The sequence below is a fragment of the Leptonychotes weddellii genome, chromosome 4 (genome assembly GCF_054177405.1).
Source record: "Leptonychotes weddellii isolate Sample4059 chromosome 4, ASM5417740v2, whole genome shotgun sequence".
NCBI classification, from domain to species: Eukaryota; Metazoa; Chordata; class Mammalia; order Carnivora; family Phocidae; genus Leptonychotes; species Leptonychotes weddellii.
Window position 1 is genome coordinate 23,532,389 of NC_138372.1, and position 21,031 is coordinate 23,553,419.

At 48.1% G+C, this 21,031-nt stretch overlaps 1 protein-coding gene across 1 annotated transcript in view; it reads right to left on the reverse strand.

Moving 5' to 3' along the window:
* The window catches only part of CSMD2 (CUB and Sushi multiple domains 2), a 204,497-nt gene extending 184,303 nt beyond the window's left edge, over positions 1–20,194 (reverse strand). The window contains exons 1-7 of the mRNA XM_081816844.1: positions 20,089–20,194; positions 19,646–19,972; positions 14,913–15,107; positions 3,649–3,787; positions 2,436–2,623; positions 1,487–1,675; positions 1,155–1,271 (exon numbers count right to left, since the gene is read on the reverse strand). Of these exons, the coding sequence (XP_081672970.1) occupies positions 1,155–1,271; positions 1,487–1,675; positions 2,436–2,623; positions 3,649–3,787; positions 14,913–15,107; positions 19,646–19,972; positions 20,089–20,194 (1,261 nt within the window). The remainder of the gene's footprint in view (positions 1–1,154; positions 1,272–1,486; positions 1,676–2,435; positions 2,624–3,648; positions 3,788–14,912; positions 15,108–19,645; positions 19,973–20,088) is intronic.
* Between the last annotated feature and the right edge of the window lie 837 nt (positions 20,195–21,031).

Here is a 21,031-nt window from a genome sequence, read left to right on the forward strand (position 1 = left end):
CATAGGACTCTACTTCTAGACCTTCATACGCCTGCACTGGTTTGTGTGTCTACTCCAATACTCATATCACATTGTTAAAATAATTTTAGTCAATAACATTTTACTATCTGGAAGAGTTACTCTTTCTTTTAAAAATTTTTCTTGGCTTTTTTTTTTTTTAATTTTTTTTTTCTTGGCTTTTCTACATGTTAGTTCTTCTAGATCAGAGGTTCTCATTCAAGGGCATGCATCAGATTTACTAGTGAAGTGTTCTAAAATCAAAGATGCCTGTTTTCCACCTCCAACATGGAGAATCAAAACCTCTATGGTGCAGTCTAAGCATTAATATATATGCTACAGTGCAGAGGGGTTAAGAACCATTACCCTGGTTCTTCCGAATAAGCTTCTGAGGATAGAAGCCATATGTGCCTGGTTACTGTTTATTCCCAGCCCCAGAGTCTGCCACATGGGTGGCATTATTCAATATATATTTGTTGAATCAAAGACTATATCATTTCCTATTTATTTCTAACCAGCACCCTTACTTTGAACTTGGATTTCCAAAGATTATTCATGTGAGGGTAAGTTGAGGTAACAGTCCAGCCTGGTGAGGAATGTGAAATCATGGCATCTGAGGAACAGCTGAGCTATGTAAGAAGAGGTTCATGGGTCCAGTGTCTGAAGGGTGAACATGAGGAGAGGGGACAGATGGATCTTATGTTCCTCCAGGACATAGAACAAGGAAGAAACTTTCAGGAACACTTCACAGGCTATGAGGAGGGGGTCATCTATCAAAAAATGACAGCAGGTGCCCATTTGCTGAATGGGTTGGCCACCTTCCCACTGCTGGGGGTGTTTAAGGCAGAAGGTCTGGTGCCATCTTGTGGGGAGCAATTAGACAAGATGTCTGCATCATTATGTAGGGTTTGACAGCTGATAATCTCTATGATCTCTTCTAGCATGGAGATTTTAGATTCTTAAAAATACTTATGGAATACATTCTATGATTCAAAGAGATGGGAAGCTTCTGGGAGTTTTCCTGTTGACTAGAAAAATTCAGACCAAGCCCTGAGGTCACTACATAGGGAGATCCCCACTGAGGCCACCTTGACCTAAAGAACATGGGGCCCTGACCACGTCACATCCCAATACTTGCTCCAGGCCTAACCACTCACCCTTGCCATGGGATGTTTCAATAATCCAGGTGCAGTTCAAGTTGTTGGGGTAGAAGTCAGGAAACCCTGGTGACAAGATGGTCCCACTAGAGCCTTGAATAAAGCCACCGCAGAGTGCTACGGGAATAAAGATGGTGGTGAAAGACTGGAGTGGCCTGGGGAGCCCCACCCCCACACCCCCGGCCCCAACCAATCCTCCTGGGAGCCCTGGGAGCCATCTTCTCTCAACCCTCACTGATGGGTGGGAGAGTCAATGCCCTTTCCAGCTCCTGGTCTTTCACATTTGGAAAGGAATTGACTACCTTAGCACCCCCTTACAGGGTGTTTCTCACCTTCACAGCTAGGCAGGGCCCGGCTCCACTGGAAGTTAGGCTCACACTCCAGGGGCTCCCCATCACTTAACGTGTAGCCTGAGTCACAGCTGAAGGTCACTAGAGCGCCCACGTAGAAGTCATTCCCATGGCGCTGCCCATTTACGGGGATCCCTGGATCCAGACAGTGGTCTGACTGCAGGGTTATAGCTGGAAAAGAGAGCCCACAGCTGGAACAGACAGCTAACCATCACCACAGAAAGACCCCAGCTGGCTCAAAAAGGGTGGGAGGAGAGAACCCTGATTTACAGAAAGGTGAAGTTGTCATTTACCCATGCATCAAGTGTGGCTGTCACTATCTGCTGAGAGGGTTATTTGAAGACCTGTCTGTCAGAGAAAACAAGCTGATTCTAGTATTTGTCCATTCATCCATTCATTCAGTTCATATAAATTGAGTATCCACTATGGTTTAGACACCATGGTAAGTCTTAGGGATACAGACATAAGTGAGAACATGGGGTTGTCCTCATGGCACTCTCAACCATCGCTTTCTCTACTGGTCTACAAGGAATGGAAATGACATCCATCTCATTCAACTGAGGCAGCAGAGATGGATGCAGAAGGGGATGAGGGAGGGTGAGGGTGAGCAGAAGATACCATCACACTTCAACCTCACAATCCTCAAACTTTCTGTCCCCCAAGAGCCTGGCATGGTGGCACCCAATCACCTGGTAGGTAGAAGAGGCTTTGTGGTATGCAGGTCATCAGCTTTCACTGTTTCCAAAGGCTCCCCTTTGAGCTCCCGTGGGCTCTGACAGATGCCGAAAGTAGGGGAGTGCCCGCCAGGAGCACAGCCTAACTGAAGAAGCCATGGGGATGGGGCTGAGTTGGGGGCCCACTGCTGGAACAGTCCTGGGTCCCTGCACCCCCCACAGCCCACCTTGTCATCTGCCTCCCCGCCAAGACTCACTCTCATAGCGGAGCTGGAAGCCGATGTCCGAGTGACTCTTGTCGGTAGAGAAGAGGAGGTAGAGGTAGTTGCTGGTGCTGATGAGGAACTGGGGGACCTGGGTCCCATGGTAAACCCCGATCAAGGGCGCTGAGTATGTCCGTCCATCTCGAACTTCCAGAGTATCATAGTTGACCTCTGTTTTAAATCTGCCGAAGATGGGAATGTAGACTTGAGAAACCTGAGGCTTAGTAATTTGCAAATGACAAAAAGCCCTGCCTGACCCAGGGCTTCAGAACAGCCAGATTTTGGCAGGCTGGGACATTTTAATACAATTTGCACACATTCACTAGTGATAGGGAAGGGCCTTCTCCGCTGCATTTAGCCCCTCCCCCTTCTCCCATGGCTGGGCACTCTCTCAGTCCTCCCTGCGGTCTGGGTCAAGACTCATCTTGAGACTTAGGGGCACAATGACTAGCCTCATGGGTGGTCAGAATGTTCTAGGCCAGAATTCAGTAAACTATAGCCCAGGGCCAAATCTGTTCTATAGCCTGTTTTTGTATGGCCTAAGAGCTAAGAATGGTTTTTAACATTTATAAAGGGGTATGTTTTTAAAGAGCAAAAAATATGCAACAGATAACCACAGGTGGCCTACAAAACCTAAAATATTTACTATCGACTCTCATGGAAAAGTCTGAACAGCGCTATTCTAGGTCATGGATGCTTTGTCTGGAAGAAGCTTCTGTTCATATCTGTGTGGCTACTTTCCCCATCCAAGGGGCACCCCTGGGGTGTGAGCGGGAAATGCGGCATACGAGCAGGATTTGGGTCAGAGATCAGGAAGGCTGCCTTCTCATACTGCAAATTTCAGAGTTATGCTCCTCAGATGCCAATGCCTGCTTCAACATCTGATGGTGTCTATCTGCCCACTCTCCATCACTGGGGGTGGGGGGACAGAAGGGCTCTGACATCCCAAGTGATGCCCCAGCCTTCTGCTCACTCCTCTGGTCATAAACAACACAAACCCCACTACTGAGGTGAAACCAAGGCCAAGGGCAAAGCCTATGTGCCCTGTCCCCACCCACGGCAATTTGCTTCAGTCTTCTCTGACTTTGCTGACATTTCAGCAAAGGTGCTGGTCCTCCGCCCTCAACCCCAGATTCCCTCCCACACCACTCCTAAGAGATCCCCCCCCCCCCCACTCTGTTTCCTCAAAGGCTGTGGTTGCAGGCACCTGTCGAAGGTGATTTTGATGGGGTAGCCTGGTTGGGCTTCAATCACCCAGGCACAGCTGAGGGCATCCTTGTAGAAGCCAGGCCAGCCCGGAGACAGGATGGTGCCACTGGGCGAAGTCAGATGACCACCACAGGGAGCTGGGGGGACAGAAAGAAGAGAAGCAGCTTTCTTGGGGGGGAGGGGCGAACAAATGAACAAACAAATAAAAACTCTCTCTATAAAATGTATCTGCCAACAAGTATTGTTTTTGTTTTTATGGAAAATTACATAAACTATATAAACCGTGAGTTCTGTCTATTGGGACCTTTATAGACATGCTCAGTTACATCATTTGGACTTTTATTAAAGGCCAGAGGGGAGAAATAAAAATAATCCTTTAAACAAAGCCCTCTGTCATTCTAGAAGGGCTGAAGTACAGCTAATATTTGGGTCACACTGGTTTTTCCTTTGCTCCTCGCTCAACCATCAGGCTTGTGGCAAAAGCAGAGACTGGGCCACCTCCTCACACCTGGCACCAGGTGCTCTGGCACTGGACATTGGGCAGACCCCAAAGCTCAGCTCAGAGCACTGGCCTGACCTGCTCCACTGTAAGCCCCCTGAGGGCAGGGACCTTGTTAATGGTCTTACATAATTCGGAATCCCCAGCATTTAGCCTAGAGCTTGGCACACACTTATTCCTCTGTGCCAGAAATCAGTAATTATTGCTTGAATGAATACATGAAAGGATGGAAAGGCGAATGAAAGTGGTTCATGGCAGGTGACTCCACAAGACACTGGGTGGTGCAGACATGCCTCTGATCCTGCCCCGCCTGTCCTCTCAGTCCCTTGGTCTCTCTCTGCGCATCCCTCAGCTTCCCGTTCCCACCCGCATCCTTCCCTCACCACCGCCTCTTCCTGCGCCGGACCCTTGGCCCTCGCGGCGCTCATCAGAGCGAGTCCAGTCCTCCTCCTTCCGACAGGTGGTCAGATTTCCTCATCCACCCCTTTCAAGTCATCTTAGGCCACGTGACCGCTTTGACCAATCACATGAGAGCAGTAGTGGCGCGTGTCCCGCCCACGGGGAAACTTGAGGAGCTGGTGCCCGATTTGCAGTTTTCTGCCTCCTCGACCGTGAGAGCAAGTGTCAAGATGGAAGTCCCGTTGGGCTGGCCCTTTAAGTGACTCAGGGGCAGGGCCGCTGATGACCAGTGTTAAACATGCAGCTCAGGCAGTCTGTGTGCGCTATCAACTCCTGTTTTTAAGCCCCTGAGATTTGGGGCTTGTGTGTTAATGCAGTCTAACCTCGCCCACCTGGTCCCTTCCCAGGACCGATGTGGAGGATGCCGGTAACAGCCGCCACCCACGCTGCGGCCACTGTCACCACCACTGCCACTCACGGGCTCACACGGGGCAGTCACGCTCACTCTTCACAGAACACAAATCCTGCGAGGGTGGCGCTATTATCCTCCCCGTTTTACAGCTAAGACAGGTTTATGGAGGTGCAGCGACTAGCCCTGCGTTGCTAAGTGATAGAGCCTGGACTCGGACCTGGGAAGACACCACAAATCCAGAGATCCTAAACTAAGCAGCCTCCCAGTTTTCAAAGAACCCCTGCGTCCTTTGGAATCCCTTACTATGGAGCTATCAGATGCCAAAAATGCCCTGAACAAGACCAGGAAGGAAATAAAGAGCTACCCAGCACTTCTGTCTCTGCAGTTTTTCGTATGTTTCTCTAGGTAATCAGTTTCATAAAACGGAATCAAATATACTGCACCTTTCCTCTCTCAATTCTATGAACTTCTTGGAAAGATAGAAAATAATTGTCAACATTCTTTTTTAAAAAGATTTATTTATTTATTTTCGAGAGAGAGAAGGCTGGGGGAGGCAGACGGGGGAGGGAGAGAGAGTCTCAAGCAGACTCCCTGCTGAGCGCAGAGCCTAACACTGGGCTCAATCTCACCATCCTGAGATCATGACCTGAGCCGAAATTAAGAGTTGGAGGCTCAACTGACTGAGCCACCTAGGCATTCTGATTGTCAAGCATTCTTGTGATACATTAGGGAGTTTAATTAACATGAGATAAGAACAGTAATACTAGTAGTAGAAACTCATACCAATGACTTACAGCTCTACTTTATGTGTGCTATTTCATTTAAAGGCACACAACGTTTATGCAGTTATTATGCCCATTTTCAGATGAGAAGACTAAGGCTAAGTAGGCTAAGAGACTAGATCAAGAAGTAAGGAAGGGAGAGCTGGGATTTCCAGACCTCTGTCTCCAAACCCCTCTGCGGCCATAGTGGTATTACAGCTGCCCTGGCAGCAATGAGCTCGCTGGGGTTGAGTTTACTGCGCATCAGGATTTAAGGAGGATTATCTTTGTGACAACTGCAACACTAAAAGACAGATGCTACTGTTATCCTCATTTTATAGGTGGGGATTATCACCCCATTTTCAGTAAGTTGAGGCATGGAGAAATTAAGTAATAACACAGCATTTATATCAAACATTGAGAGAGTAAATTGCACATGCGTATTGTCACTTCCTGGGTAACCCCAGTTTTCAAGACCCATCTCTGCATCTCATTGAACCTGCTAATACGTTCCTCTCTTTCTCCGATAGACACGTAAGACCTTGGAGGTGTGTGTGTGGGGGGGGGGGGCTACTGTTTGGTCCCAGGGTCCCCATGCAGGTACTGAGCCTCTGCAGAAGCAGGGACTCTCTCTTGGCTTCAATTCAGCACAGGCCCAGCCTCTTGGGTTGTGAGCTGTGATTTCCTCACTTACTTTCCAGAAAGCTGTAGATCACACGGTCACTTTCTGTCTAGGCTGCCCTTCATTCAGTGCACAAATACCAACAACAAAACCCTATCTAAAATCTCCAGACAGGGAAACCCAAATCCTGCCTTTGGTCACCACTTTGTTTTTCTCTGCTGTATTGTTTTATTGCCTTGGCTGGCTCGTCTCTTCTCCTGCTCATGTGCTGCTCAAATGACCTCTCTACGCATTCAGTCTTTCACACTCTCTGGTTCATCTTCACATGCCATGGTGACAGTTGTCAGGCAGGGAGGAGTAGGGAAGGGTCCTAAATGCAATGTCTCCTTAACATTTGAAAAGATGCTCAACCTCATTCTAAGGAAATATATATATATATTAAAAATGCAATGAGAAAATATTTCTCATCCATCAGATAGGCAAAATCCAAGTTCAAGGACACATGAGGCTCAGGGAAAGCAGGTATTCTATAGAGTACCTTGCTGGTGGAAATGCAAAATAGCACAATTCCTGTGAAAGGAAGTTTGGTAATGTACAGCAAAATTCCTATGCATTCACTCTCTGACCCAGCAATTCTGCTTCTAGAACTCGATCCCAAAGATATAATTGCAAATCTGTGAAAAGACATATATATGTACAAAGCTATACAAAGCGGCATGATTTATAGTAGCAAAAGAATGGAAAGAGCCCAAATGTTCCACAATAGGGAGCTGACTGAATGAACTGGAATAATCAACAAGATGGATGATGCAGCTATAAACAAGAATGAGGAATATTCTATATAATGTCCTGGAGTAGTCCCCAGAATATATTAGTAAGTGAAAAAAAAGCAAGGCAAAGAGGTAAAAAAATAATCGTATGATTCCACTTATTGAAGAGAGGGGTGGGAGACACACACATATATTGACCCATATTAACAACTGGATGAAAGAGTGAGGTCCAAACTCAAAGATTATCTATGGAAAGAAGGAGGGAACAGGGTAGAGAGGAAAGGGATAAAAGCTAGACTTTCTCAGAATGTGTCTTCTTTTAGAGGTTTAAGTTTGGACCTATGTAAATATTTTTCACAACTAAAAAGGAAGATTTAAATTTGATAAGCAGTTTCTCAAAACTCAAAAGCAGAGTGAAATAAATGAATACGGGACTATATCAGTTGGTGGCAAAATCACACATGAAGAAACTGGCGAAAGAGATTTTAAAACACAGCCATCCTTAGTAGGATCTAGGAACAAGAGGAATAGAAAGTAAAACAACTTAAACCATTTTCAGTCATCACATTGATGTTGGTAGTGGTTGTATCATTCTCTGAGTCTTGGACATGCAGTAGGGAATGGGAAATTATGCTGATGTAGGGAACTGGAAATTTCAGCAGGAATGAACACAGGTACAGATACGACATCAAGAAAGTAAAAAAGAAAGTATTCTTACATCTGAAATGAAATGAACCCATTATGCACTTTATCTTTAAAAAGCAATTCTTTAGCTCTGTTCATTGAAAAGCCTTAGAGACAAGGGCCAACTCAATAGGAATAATTACCTCCAGTGCCCAGATTCTCAATATCATTTTCCACCAAAAAGGGACCAGGGTTCCTTGGAGAAACGGCTGCTTCCAGGTCAGGGACAGAAAATATTCAAAATGAGGTTGGACCACTTTCAAAAGGTTCCCACTGGCCAATGGGACAATTGGAGTGTCGGTTAGAGTGATCATTGCAATGGATTTAAATACATAAAATATGTTTAAACCCACTGAACCGTAATGATATTTTAAAATGTTCAATTTTAGAAGATGTCAGGGAATCAACTCATTGAATAAAAACCTGTAAATAAAGGAAAATAAGTTTTTCTCTGCCTTTCCTTCATGAATTACACCTCAGGGTAACCGAACAGTTGATAAGGGCGAGTTTTCTTTAAGGATTCCAGCTTATAAAAGAAGATGAAATGATAGCATGTGGGCATTTTGCAATCCCATCTATGGCTCCTAACATCCTCAAATGAGAGACAACCAGACATTATGCGTCCCTGATGGTGGCACAGAGCTCTGCCCGTAGAATATTCCGGCCGAAAAATGGAACCTAAATCTGATTAGGTTTTTAGATCCTACTGCCAATTAAAGGAAATATGAGAGAGAGAGGATCATGTTAAACAACTTCCCAGGGACATAATGGCCAAAATTCAGAGTGCAGGAGACACCTCAGAATAAATGACCTGGCTTCTGCCACAGAAAATCACCAGGTGTGGGCATAGAGGTCCACAGATTAAATGAATTGACACAAAGGTGCTGCCTGTAGTGAGTGCACCTGAGCAGGAGTCTGATTTTCAAAAAAAATCTTTAGAATAAGATATCTTTATAAATAAAATAAAATAAAGTGGAAATTTGATTGTATTAAGTGATTATTTTTATTTTTTTTGGGATGATAGCATTGCAGTTATGTTATAAAGAGTTCTTTTTATCTGTTAGAGATACACACTAAAATGCTGTGGATGGATTTTTCTGCCTGAAATTTGCTTCCCGGTAATCCTAGAGTGCAGTGGCAGGGCCATAGGCAGGGGTGTGAATGCAACAGAATAGGCCAGGAGTTTGTAACTGGTGAAGCTGGGCGGTGGGCACATAGGTGTATTATTCTGTTTGAAATTTTCCACTCAAAACCTGGGGCAAAAAAGGGAAACGAGCACATGTACACTCATATCTACTCACGCTCACACTCACACTCCATACACACTCACATGCACAAGGAAAGAAAAGAGGGGGAGGTTTCCTGCCTTGAATAGAGACAAGAGCTCAGAAATAAGACAAACGAGGGGCCCTGTGCTTACCCTAGTGCCTGGCACACAGCAGGTACTCAATAATTACTTTGTCGAAGGAATGAAATACTGGTTGAAAGGTAGAAGACCAGGTATTATGACTGATTTGTGTTCCCCCAAATTCATAAGGTTGAAGCCTTAGCCCCACAGTACGACTGTTTGGAACTAGGGCTCTTAAAGAGGTAGTAATGAAGATTAAATAAGATCATTAGGATGTGGCCCTAATCCAATAGGACCGGTGTCCTTTTTAGAAGAGGAAGAGACACTAGGGATGTGCACACAGAGAAAAGGCCATATGAGGACACAGCGAGAAGGTGCCACTTGCAAGCCAAGGAATAAGTGGCTTCAAGAGAAACCAAACCTGTTGGCACCTTGACCTTGGACTTCCAGCTTCCAGAACGGAGAGAAAACAAATTTCTATTGTTCAAGCCGCCCAGTCTTCGGTATTTTGTTATGATGGCACGAGATGACTAATACACAGGGCTTCTGGTGAGGGGCTGGTGTTCTCCAGGACAGATGCTAACATTGTGTCAGGCCAGGAGCAATTGGGAACAGTGATGGGACACAAGAATATGAGCTGGACATTGATTTACGTGCACTTTTTCTTTTCCTGAATGTTCACCTTCACAACAACCTATAAGGTGGGGACTGGTATTAGCCTCATTTCAGAGTGGAGGAAACAGGAACAGAGAGGTTAGCTAACTGGTCCAGAAACACAGAGCTAGGAAGTGGCAGAGCCAGGATTTAAACCCGGGCGGGCTGGCTCCAGGGCCTGCGTCGCTAGCCACTGGGGATGGACATGGGAATGCCCACCCTGACTACCGGCCTCAGAGGGGTTTTAGGTGACAAGGTGTCCCGTGTGAATGACCAGAAGTCGTGAAAGCCTTTTCCTGTGGCCTGCTACACTACCATTTTGTGGCAGCATGACAGGTGAGTGAACTCTGGAGTCAGACCTCCTTGGGGGATTCAAAGTGGTGGTCTGGAATCAGAGTACTGGGATTGGAATCCTGACTCTCTGATTCGTTTAGCTGTGTGACCTTGGGCAAGTTACATAACTACTCCGTGCTTCAGCTTTCTCATCTGTGAAATGAGGACCATAACAGTACTTACTTCCTAGGGTTGTCATGAGGATTCAAAAGGACAACGTACGCAAAGCACTTGGCCTCGTATTTAACACATAGTAAATTCTCAACCGTTACCAGCCGTAGGATCTCAGGCAGGTCAATTCACCTCGCTGGTTTGCAGCTTTCTTGTGCTTAGAGCATAATAACATCTTTCTCACAAGCGTGGCCAAGAAGATTCAGTGAGATAATGTTAGAAACTCGGTAACTATGCTTACCTCTTCCTTGGAGGCCTAAATGAGCTACAACTATCACTTGGATTCCTCTTGTGGGAATGGGGAAAACTGGCCTTCTGTCTTTTTTATAGGACTTTTTAATTTTCTGATTATAAAAGTAACACATCTGGTATACACACAGAGAAAAACAATGTGGACGTGTTTACACCAAACAGTCAAACCATTTTCCTCTAGGGAGTGGGATGGGGAAATGAGAATTTTCACTTTGAACTTTATCTCACTTATGTATTGCTTAAATTTTTTACAACCACCAAGTATTACTGTAAAAATGAGAATACACACTCACTGTAGATAATTTATCTCCTTCCCCCGCCCCGTGTATTTCTATATAAGCAGCATATTTTTTTAAACCCAGTTTGAGATTCTTTGTCTTTTAATAGGGAGTTTAATTACCTTTACTGTCATAACTGATATGTTTGTCTTACTGCTGTCATTTTGTTTTATGCTGTCAATTTCTGATGCTTCCATGTGGTGTCCTGTCTTCTCTGTCTCTTGCAATAGGCACTATGTTTCCTTTTGTTTTAATTTTCTACTGGGGTAGGAAAATAGAAACTTGCTTTTTATCCTACTTGTGGATACTTGGAAGTATTTCATAAACAGGTTTGAAATGATATTCTCTGTAGTGAAACAATTCCAGAAAAATACAGAAACAGTGTAGCCAAGGGTCTGGGTTTGAATTCTGGCTCCACTGCTGACAAGCTGGGAGGACCCTGGGCGGGTGACTTAACCTCTCTGGGCCCCAGTGGGGACCACAACTACACCTGCTTCCTACCTGGTGCAAGGCTGGAATGAAGGGACACCTGTAAAATACTTATCCCAGTGCGGTATGGTTACTTGGTTCTTCCTGAAAAAAGACAAGGAAGAGGTGAATGGGGGAGGGATAACCAGGCATGCCTGTGTAGATGTCTTCACTGCCTAGAAGGCTTTTTAAAGATATTTCTGACTTTAAGCATAAGGATCCCCTATGTCCTCTGTTGTCTAGATAAGGGGTCAACAAACTACAGCCCGAGGGCCAAATCTAGCCCATCCACTTAAGTGCTGTCTATGGCTGTGTTTGCATAACGGTGCCAGAGCTGAGTAGAGACCCACATGGCCCACAAAGCCCAAGATACCTCCTAGCTGGCCCTTTAAGAAAAAGTTTGCTGACTTGCGCCTTAGAGCAACGAGATGATCATCCTTCTTTCTAAATTTAGGAGAAGATGCCATTTTCTCCCTGTCCCATTATAGCCTCTCAAAAGCTAAGTGGCTCTTAGCATATATTAAAAGATTTTTTAAAAGACCATTAGCTTTTGCATTTAATTGTCCACAAGGTGGGGATACTTAATCAAAAACAAAACTAGAAAAAATGGAAAAGACAAAAGATACTGATTACAAAGCAGGGTTCTCCTGAGGCTGGGACACAGGGGAAAGAAGCCATGGAGGGGCCGATCCCAGGGGCTTCTCCACCCCATCTACTCCACTGTTTTAAGGCTGGGACTGGCCACCCGAGGTAGGGTCTCTCACTCCGCTCCTCTGATATGTGCTGCTCCCGGGGTCCCCGAAAACCAGCTTGGCAGCAAATGCCCAACCCTCTGAAGAAACTGAGCAGGTTCTCCCCTGTGCCAAGTTCACGGTCTCTCCAATGGGCTGCTCCCTATGTCTGGTTGCCTGCTGTCCTCCAACCTCAGCATTCCCCATCCTCCTGAGAGAATGGATGGGATAGTTTTAATTTCAAAATTAGGACTTTGCCCATGAAACAGTGAGTCTAATTCTCTCATGCACTCATACGTGGTCTCGAGTATCTCAGTGCACTGGCAGAACTAGAGTCTAGGAGCCCCCGATTCAGGAGGGTGGGTCATGCCAAGAAGTGGGGTGTGTAGTTACTAAGCCCTGGTGCCTCCTCAGGGAGCGGTCAGCTCCACTGGGACTGAGCCCCCGCAGGCTCGGAGGCACTGGGAGCCTGGGCTTTTGCTCCACAAGAGAATCTTGGTGGGGAGACAGGTCCAAAGGTCAGGGAACTGGTAAAGAAAAATGAAATGGTGGTGAGACCAAGCATCCAACAGTGTGGTCCAGTGGTGGCCCCCGAAGAACAAAAGGAATTAGGAGAAGGGAGAGACCCGGTGAGCGAGAGACAGCAGGGTAGGTGTCTTGGATGCAATGGACCAAGACAAGGACAACCAAAGAGGTCAGGGGAGAGAATGGAAGAATGAGGGGCAGCCTGAAGGAAAAGTGGACAGTCCTCATGGTGGCTTTGCAGGGTCATGGGCTTCACCCATGATCACACATGCATGATCACCCCACTGTTGCCAGTGATGGAGTAACTTCACCTACTAGTTCCACAGCTGAGAATGTCATTTCTAAAAAAGCTCACTCCACTGGGGAAAATGGCCATGAGGTTGTGTGGACCTCATTGTGGGAACCTGGAGAGCAGAAAATAGTCCGTTTATGGCATGATCCCAATCAGGCGTCTGGAAGGATGGAAGAGCACCACTTGATCCCATGAAGTAGAGTGATATTTATCTGATTGGTCCGAATGAAGAAATGGTTAAAATCGGGTTAAAATAATGCTCATGGCCAACACTTATTGATCGCTGCCTCTCTGCCAGACACGGCTCCAAGGGCAGCGTGTGCTCACAACGACCCCGTGAGGAGGTTGCCGTTGTTAATCGCACTTTACAGATGGGGCAACTGAGGCATGAAGGGGCCAAGTCATTTGCCCAGGGTGACACAGATGGTAAATTTCAGGGTAAAGGCAAAGGGCAGTCTGGTGGGAGGCAGGCTCTGGAGGCCATTAGGGAGAGACTAACCTAATTAAAAGGTCTTTCCTTCATTCATCCATTCAATAATTCATCAACCAGTATTGGCTGAGCATCTAAGAGTCTAACAATTTGCCAGTTGTGTGGATGTGAGGCCAAGGAAGATCTCTTAACCTCACGGAGCTTACAACCCAGCGGCAGCACAGCAAACCATCTTGAGTACTTTATGCCAGGAACTGCCCTTTACAATGTACCTGTTCTTGTTCCCTCCCTTCTGTTTTCAGCTGGAAAATACAGAGGCTCGGAGGGAAAAGGTGACTTGCCAGGATTCCATGGACTTGAAAGGCCACCTTAACCTCAGACACTCTGCCACGTGCACTGAGTGGTCAGGGTCTCTCCTCTCCCCTCCCCTCCCCGTCGGCTCTGGGGCAGTGAGTGCGCGGCCTAACGCTCCCCTCTTCTTCTCCTGTCCTTCCCACCTGCTGGCCAGGGTGCTCAGATTTGGGTTTGGGGACTGGGTATGGGGAGAGGTCAGTTAGGTCTCCACTTCTGTCCATCATGTGAAACGAGAGGAAGCAGCTTCCTGGCTCCCCAAAGTAGAAAACTGCAGCCACCACCTCCGCATCCGCCGTCACTGCCTCCAAGGGGCTGCCGGGCTGCTCACTTTGCATCCATTATTCACGAATTTTACTGAGGGCCTGTTCTGGGGCAGGCCCTGGGCTTGGGGTGCAGGTGTGGCATGCTTCCTGCTCTCAGGAAGCTTCATCTGTGTTTTAAATGCCTGCAGTTTGGGGCGCCTGGGTGGCTCAGTTGGTTAAGCGACTGCCTTCGGCTCAGGTCATGATCCTGGGGTCCCGGGATCGAGTCCCGCATCGGGCCCCCTGCTCAGCGGGGGTCTGCTTCTCCCTCTGACCCTTTTCCCTCTCGTGCTCTCTGTCTCTCATTCTCTCTCTCTCAAATAAATAAATAAAATCTTAAAAAAAAAAAAATGCCTGCAGTTTGGTGGAACAGATGAATGGTCTCTGAGCCTGAGACAAAACCTATTCTGTGTGGCCAGGCAGGACTGAGGGGGCACCATAATAACCCTGCGCTTGCTTCGAGCTGTGTCTCTTCTGGCCGGTTTGCCTTCAGCCTCCTGAAGACCGGCCGCAAGGACACGGAGGCAGCCTTACTAGGAGCATAAAGGCCAAGGCGGGGAGATGTCCCAGGGAACTGGGGGAAATGAGCACGTGCAGAAGAGAGTGCCAGGCAGCCTGCGAGCCTTCAAACTGCTGCCAATGCTTTGGGCCCCGGAGCTCCCCGGGACAGGAGCTGGAAGCAGGGCTCCTAACAGCTGTGATACTGAGAGAGTTCTCAGTTGAAAGGAGAGGGGGCTTTGATGCCTGACCATCGAAAACCAGCGTTTCTCCAGGTGAATCTCTGGTGACAATTCAAATTTCTGTGCAAAGTCGGCCTATAGAGCCTCTGCCGTCCCAGTGTGAGGGTGAGAGGGTGGCCTGCGTCCTGGGAGAAGAGGAAGGATGGTGCAGACTTGTGCCGCTTGGCCCCCTCCGCATCCGCTCCAGCCGACAGCCCCGGCCCCCAGCCCTGGCCCCCAGCCCCGGCAGGCACGTACCTTCACACCGCAGCACGGCGCTGTTCCAGACCACGCTGCCCTCCTTCAGGATGCAGGTGATGGTCTCCGAGCCCTGAGTCCCGAGGAAGCCTTCATCACAGAGGAAGGAGATGGAGCTTCCCAGCTGGAGGCTGTCACCAAACCGTTTGCCATTCACTGGAACGCCAGGATCTGGGCACTCATTGTGTCGGAAGGCTGTGTGGATGGAGGCCAAGGACGGGATTAGGCAGAGCTGGCGTGCAGATGGACCCCCTCCCCCCTGAGAAAATAAGCTTCATTATGATAGGCAATCCTAGACCCCATCACTTCCACAAGAACCCGCCCTACTGGAGTCAGAGCCAGATGCCCCAGAACCAGTGAGCCACAGTGGGCAGAAAGCAGGTGATTGTTAAAACTTGATCTCCTACCTTCCTGAGCACCTGATCCAATTTCATCCTAATGAACATATCGAGCTCAGGCAGCGAACTAAGTATTTCTCATGTCAGCTCATTTACATCATATAATGATTCCATGAGGTAGACATAATTATCCCAGGTTACAAATGAGGAAATTGAGGCTCAACATGGCTTAGGAGCAGAGCTACTTCCTGCTGTCACATCCATTCCACACTTCCCTAACTTCAGACAGTTATGGGATCGTTTATGTTGCAGATGAGCTGGACTCCAAGTCCTGTGACACTAATAGACACTAAGCATCATAAAGTAGGTGCCCTGGACTCAACCCTGTCTGAAGCCATTTCCTTCATTTCCTTGGGTATTGTCAGGCTGCCTCTCGCTCTGTCCAGGCAACTGATAATGCAGCGGGAAGGGGGAAGAGGACAGAGAGCACTTGAGGGTTTAATTGAGCTTTGCCTCTTGTTAGTTACACGGTTCTGGGCAATTTATGTAATCTTGCTGAGCCTCTGTTTCCTGACCTATAAAATGGAGACTGTACTTCCCCGGCAGGGTCATTTTGGGATAGAAATAAAAGGAAAGTTGGTATGAATTTGAAAGTGGAGAATGTTTGGGAGGGTGCCTGACAGATGGTAAGTACTCCCTGAGTATGAGTCCATTGCCTTCTTCCCATTCCCACCCTGTCTCCACGGAGCACGTTCCCAGCCCGCCTCCATCAGGGTGCCACAGTTCTGGAGCTCAAGTCTCTGAGCCACACCCTATCTGCGTCCCTGCTGTTGTGAGGACGGTGCTTTCCAGGAGACCAGGCTCCCTGGCTCTGCAGACGGGTGCCACTTTAAATTAAGAACTCAATTTGCAAGCCTCTGAAATTCACTAGTGATTTTTTTTTTAAGATTTTATTTATTTATTTATTTATTTTTAAAGATTTTTTATTTATTTATTTGACAGAGAGAGACACACAGAGAGAGGGAACACAAGCAGGGGGAGTGTGAGAGGGAGAAGCAGGCTTCCCGCGGAGCAGGGAGCCCGATGCGGGGCTCGATCCCAGGACCCTGGGATCACGACCCGAGCCGAAGGCAGACGCTTAACGACTGAGCCACCCAGGCGCCCCTTAAAGATTTTATTTATTTGACAGAGAGAGACAGTGAGAGAGGGAACAGAAGCAGGGGGAGTGGGAGAGGGAGAAGCAGGCTTCCTGCTGAGCAGGGAGCCCGACGTGGGGCTGGATCCCAGGACCCTGGGATCATGACCTGAGCTGAAGGCAGATGCTTAACGACTGAGCCACCCAGGCGCCCCTCACTAGTGATTTAAACACTTGCACAACCAGAAACAGAAGGGCCCCAGAGGCTGCTGGATCTTGCTGGAGGCAGGAGACCTGCAAACCTGGGGATCCTTCCTACTGAAGGTGAGCCACGGGAGCATCTGACGCGGAGATGATTGTGATGATCCCTCAGCGGATGCCCCAACACCCTTCCCACTGAAATGCAAAGCCCAGGTCAGCCCAGACTTTAGGCTCGCCACCTTCCTTCATGAGGAATGATGACTATGAGGTTGCCCTGACATTTAGAAAGATGCCCTGGGAAGAAGAGTGGTGCCTGGGGCTCAGAAGTCCAGACATGTCTCTTAAAAATCTGATCAGTTACACACACGCATGCATACATGCAGGAATATGAAGCTACTTCCAATGTCAGGGCGCAAAAGCTCTAAGTCAAGAGTCTTTTCAACCTCAGGTTCCTGGCATGTGGAAGGGGTAGATAAAGCTTAGCTACTGACGTTTCTGCTGAAGCAGCCGGCGGTGGTGGCCACAGAGGTGCTCATATGGCAGGTGCTCGGGGGACAGCTGCTGCCATCATCGTTGTTCCAAATGCCCCACATGGAGGAAAGATTAGCTTTACTCTAAGGAGTGCTAGGGGTGAAAATGGGATCACTGATCTTGTTCCAGGGACACCGGCTTCAAGTCAGCATGAGGGGAAGGCACCCAGTGCTCTTTGGCTATGGAGAAGCTGTCTGGGAAGTGAGTTCCCCACGCTGGGCAGATTTAGGCTCAGCCTAGATGATCATCAGCCTCATGTGACTGAGGAGCTTTATGTCCCAGTTCCCAGACACTTGTCTGTGGACTACTATTTCACCAGCTACATCAGAATCGCCTCCGAAGCCTGTAAAAATGTAGATTACAGGGCCTCATCCCTTTAGGGATTCTGATTTAGCAACAGGGCCCAAATTTAAAACAATTATGTCTACTTATCCCCCCACTATCTCTCTAAATGCACAGAGAAATATTTGATGTCTGCAATAGTGTTCAGCAAAGGCTGGCAAGAATCATTTCTGGGTGAGGGGGATTCTGGGGTGGTAATTAGTACTTCTTTGACCTGCCCTGTTTGTTGAGTATGTAATGTGTTGAATGTGTATCACTTTTATGGTGATGGAGAAGCCTTGAAGAGGAATGCTAGGTAACAGCTCGATCCTCCGATCCTCGTTTAGGCCAGGTCCCTGCATTTTGCCTCCCCTTTCCCCTCCCCACCAAGGACTCAGCACTTGCTGCTTTTTGGAAAGTGGGCACTTCCTAGGATTTGGTCTTGCTAGGAGACTCAGTAGCCATTTTGTCCCAGGCTCCCCACTGATGTCCATACCTACATTGAACCTGCAGAGTTCCCAGCCCTCACTATCCTGGAAGGTGGGCTCCCTGGGATACCTCTCACCCCTCTTTCTGTTCCCACCAGTGGGAAAAAAGGGCATTAGCCACTCATGGACATTTCCATCCAATACACATTTACTGATCCTTAGCAGGTGCAGACTCTGTGCTGGGCAGAAGGGGTAAGAAGATAAGTGTACATCCCCCCACCTTTCCAGAGCTCATGATCTCATGGTAAAGCAAGGATAGGGGTAGATCAGCTAGAAGATAGAGTGTAGTGCTAGACTGGGAAGACTAGGGGAGATGGAGCTGGGTTCTGCTTCTGCCTGACTGTGGATGGTGGGGACAGGTACGTCCTGGAAGAGGCGTGCCCTGAGACTGATGGTTTCTTTTTTTTTTTTAAAGATTTTATTTATTTATTTATTTGAGAGAGAGAGAATGAGAGACAGAGAGCATGAGAGGGAGGAGGGTCAGAGGGAGAAGCAGACTCCCTGCCGAGCAGGGAGCCCGATGCGGGACTCGATCCTGGGACTCCAGGATCATGACCTGAGCCGAAGGCAGTCACTTAACCAACTGAGCCACCCAGGCGCCCCGAGACTGATGGTTCCTAGCAAGTTCGCTGCCCTGAAGAAGGTGCTGAAGGGAATGCTGGGAGAGGGCTTGAGCCTGGGTGGTTCCTTGGAATCTGAGGTCCCCAACGGCCCCATCTCAATTAGACTCCAGGGACAGGTGGGACAAGGAAGCAAGACCTCTACGCCAAGGGAGAGGGGTGGGGGCTGGGAGGAGATCTGTTCTGTCAAAAAGTACCAGACTATGTGAGTGTTTGCATGCATGGGGTGGGTGGGAACTGGGGGCTTGCATTTCACAAGCAGCCCCTGGAAGTGGATCTGGTGAATGGTTCAGGCAAGCCCAACTTCAGCCCAAATTTGACTATTTGCCATTGGCTAAGTTCACTGGGTCTACAGCTTATTATGACCCGAGAAGCACTTCTTGCTACCTTTGGCAGTTTTCTATTTCTGGTCTCCAAGCTCTGGCCTCTCTCCCCCTCCTCACGATAGCCCCAGGAGACACAGAAATGCAAAGAATTTCCACTTAGCTTCAGGCTCCTTCTAGAGAAGGGGCCCAGGGTTGAAACTGGAGGTGACAGCTTTTGGACTGTGGCCCTGAGAGGGGCGATGAGGAAGTGCCCCAGTAACAAGGCTAACAAGCCTCAGATCCAAGCAGAAATCTGCTCCAGACCTTTGCTTCCAATTTGACCGCAGGGGTGGGAACTGGGCAAAGTGAAGTGTGAGCCCCATGGGGAATACCTGAAGTCAACAGTAAGCAGGTGTGCAAGGACCAGGGCGAGCCCCTTGAGAGGGATGGGCAACAATGAGAGGAAGACACAGGCTTGCTCTCCCGGGGGCCCTCCCTGGTGCTCACTGGGCCTTCTAGGAGGGGGAGGGTGGGATGAACAAATGAAGTCCTGGGCTCCTCTGATGTTACATACCGCACTTAGAGGAAAGAAATGCTCAAAAGAGAGTGACTACACTGAAAAGAGCACCCTGGCCAGCAGCCAGCACTTTCGGCTTTTCCAGTCATGCTGGAGCCCCATGCCGGGGCCCCCCATGGCCCACCCACATCGATGCTCCTCCACGGGGGCACCATCCACCATGCTCAGAGGCCAGTACTCCGAGGGTTGGTCCGCTGGAGACCGAGTGGGGACTCACTGGTAAAGGTGATGTTGAAGCCCCTCTTCCCTGTGGAGTGGTCAGTCTGGAACTCGAGACGGGCCACGTGGCCACTGCTTGTGATGGAGGAGGGGAGCTGGTTTCCTGAGAAGGTGCCCAGAACCGGGGCCTCAGCTGTGGCCCCATCCTTGACAACCAGGAAGTCAAACTGAGGCTCCACGTCGATGTCGTTGAAAGCTAGGTGGATGCGGCTCTCGGGCCGGGCCAGGATGAGCCAGACACAGTGCAGGTGGTTGCCGTAGTCCTCTGGGTAGTTGGGTGACAGGACGACCCCGGAGGGGCTGGTGAAGTTGAAGAAGCAGGAAACTGCAAGAGAAGAGCCGTGGAGGTCAGTGTGCGTCCCAGCATTCTGCCTGGGCTACCAGGGGTTGGCGCGGGGAGCATTTCCTTGGCCTAAAGAGCAATTGAAAGAAATGTAACACCAGGGTTGGGCTGGACTGGCTGGGCTCTGAGCTCTAGGAGGGAGATGTGCTGGGTTCCATGCTGGGCATGGTGCTGGGAAGGGCCCCTCTGGCCAACCGCAGACATGGCGGGTGGAATTGGTCCTCTTAGCTGCTGGTGATTCCCTGGGTGGTAACCAGGGTCAGGGCATGCCAAGTCCATTCCTACTCTTTAACCATTATGATAGGCATGCCCTGGGGATTCGGGCAACCTCAAAGCTACAAAGCTACATAATTACGATAAGGAGGTGCTGAGTAAACACTGTCTTTCGGAGACCAAAGCTTTGGAAGAACCATGGGGGAGGGGTGATGGTGGCCTCATCTCCATGCCCTGCCCACTTCCTGTTCTCTCTCCTACTTTATCCTAAGGACTCACTCTTCTGGAATTCCTTATTTTAAACTCTTTTCATGCCAGTGACTAACAGACCCTGCAACAAGGTTGAGGCAAGGGAAGTGCTATAAGTGGAAAAACAAACAAGCAAGCAAACACTAAACCAAAATTAAGATGGAAAATAATAGAACGAAAAAAATTGCAACAAATATGCCAAAGGGTGAATATAAATATTAAATTAGAGCTTTTACAATTGCATAAGAACATCACCAGGATAAGCAAAGAGTATGCTCACAGGATTCGTAGGAGAGAAAATAGAATTAATATGAAAACAGTCTATTTCACTAGTAAAAAAAAAAAAATAAAGAAAAAAATACGCAGCCCAATATTGTTGAGGCTTCGTGGAAATTCATACGTATTTATTGCCAGCTGCAGAGTAAAGTTGATATAATCCTTTTGGAAGGGAGGATATGAATTCTTATCAACAACCACAAAACTATTCAAATATTCAGACTCAGTAGTCTCTAGGAATTAATTCAGAAGAAAAAGAGCTGCATGGACAAAGATGTTTATAGTGACATAATTTTATTAGAG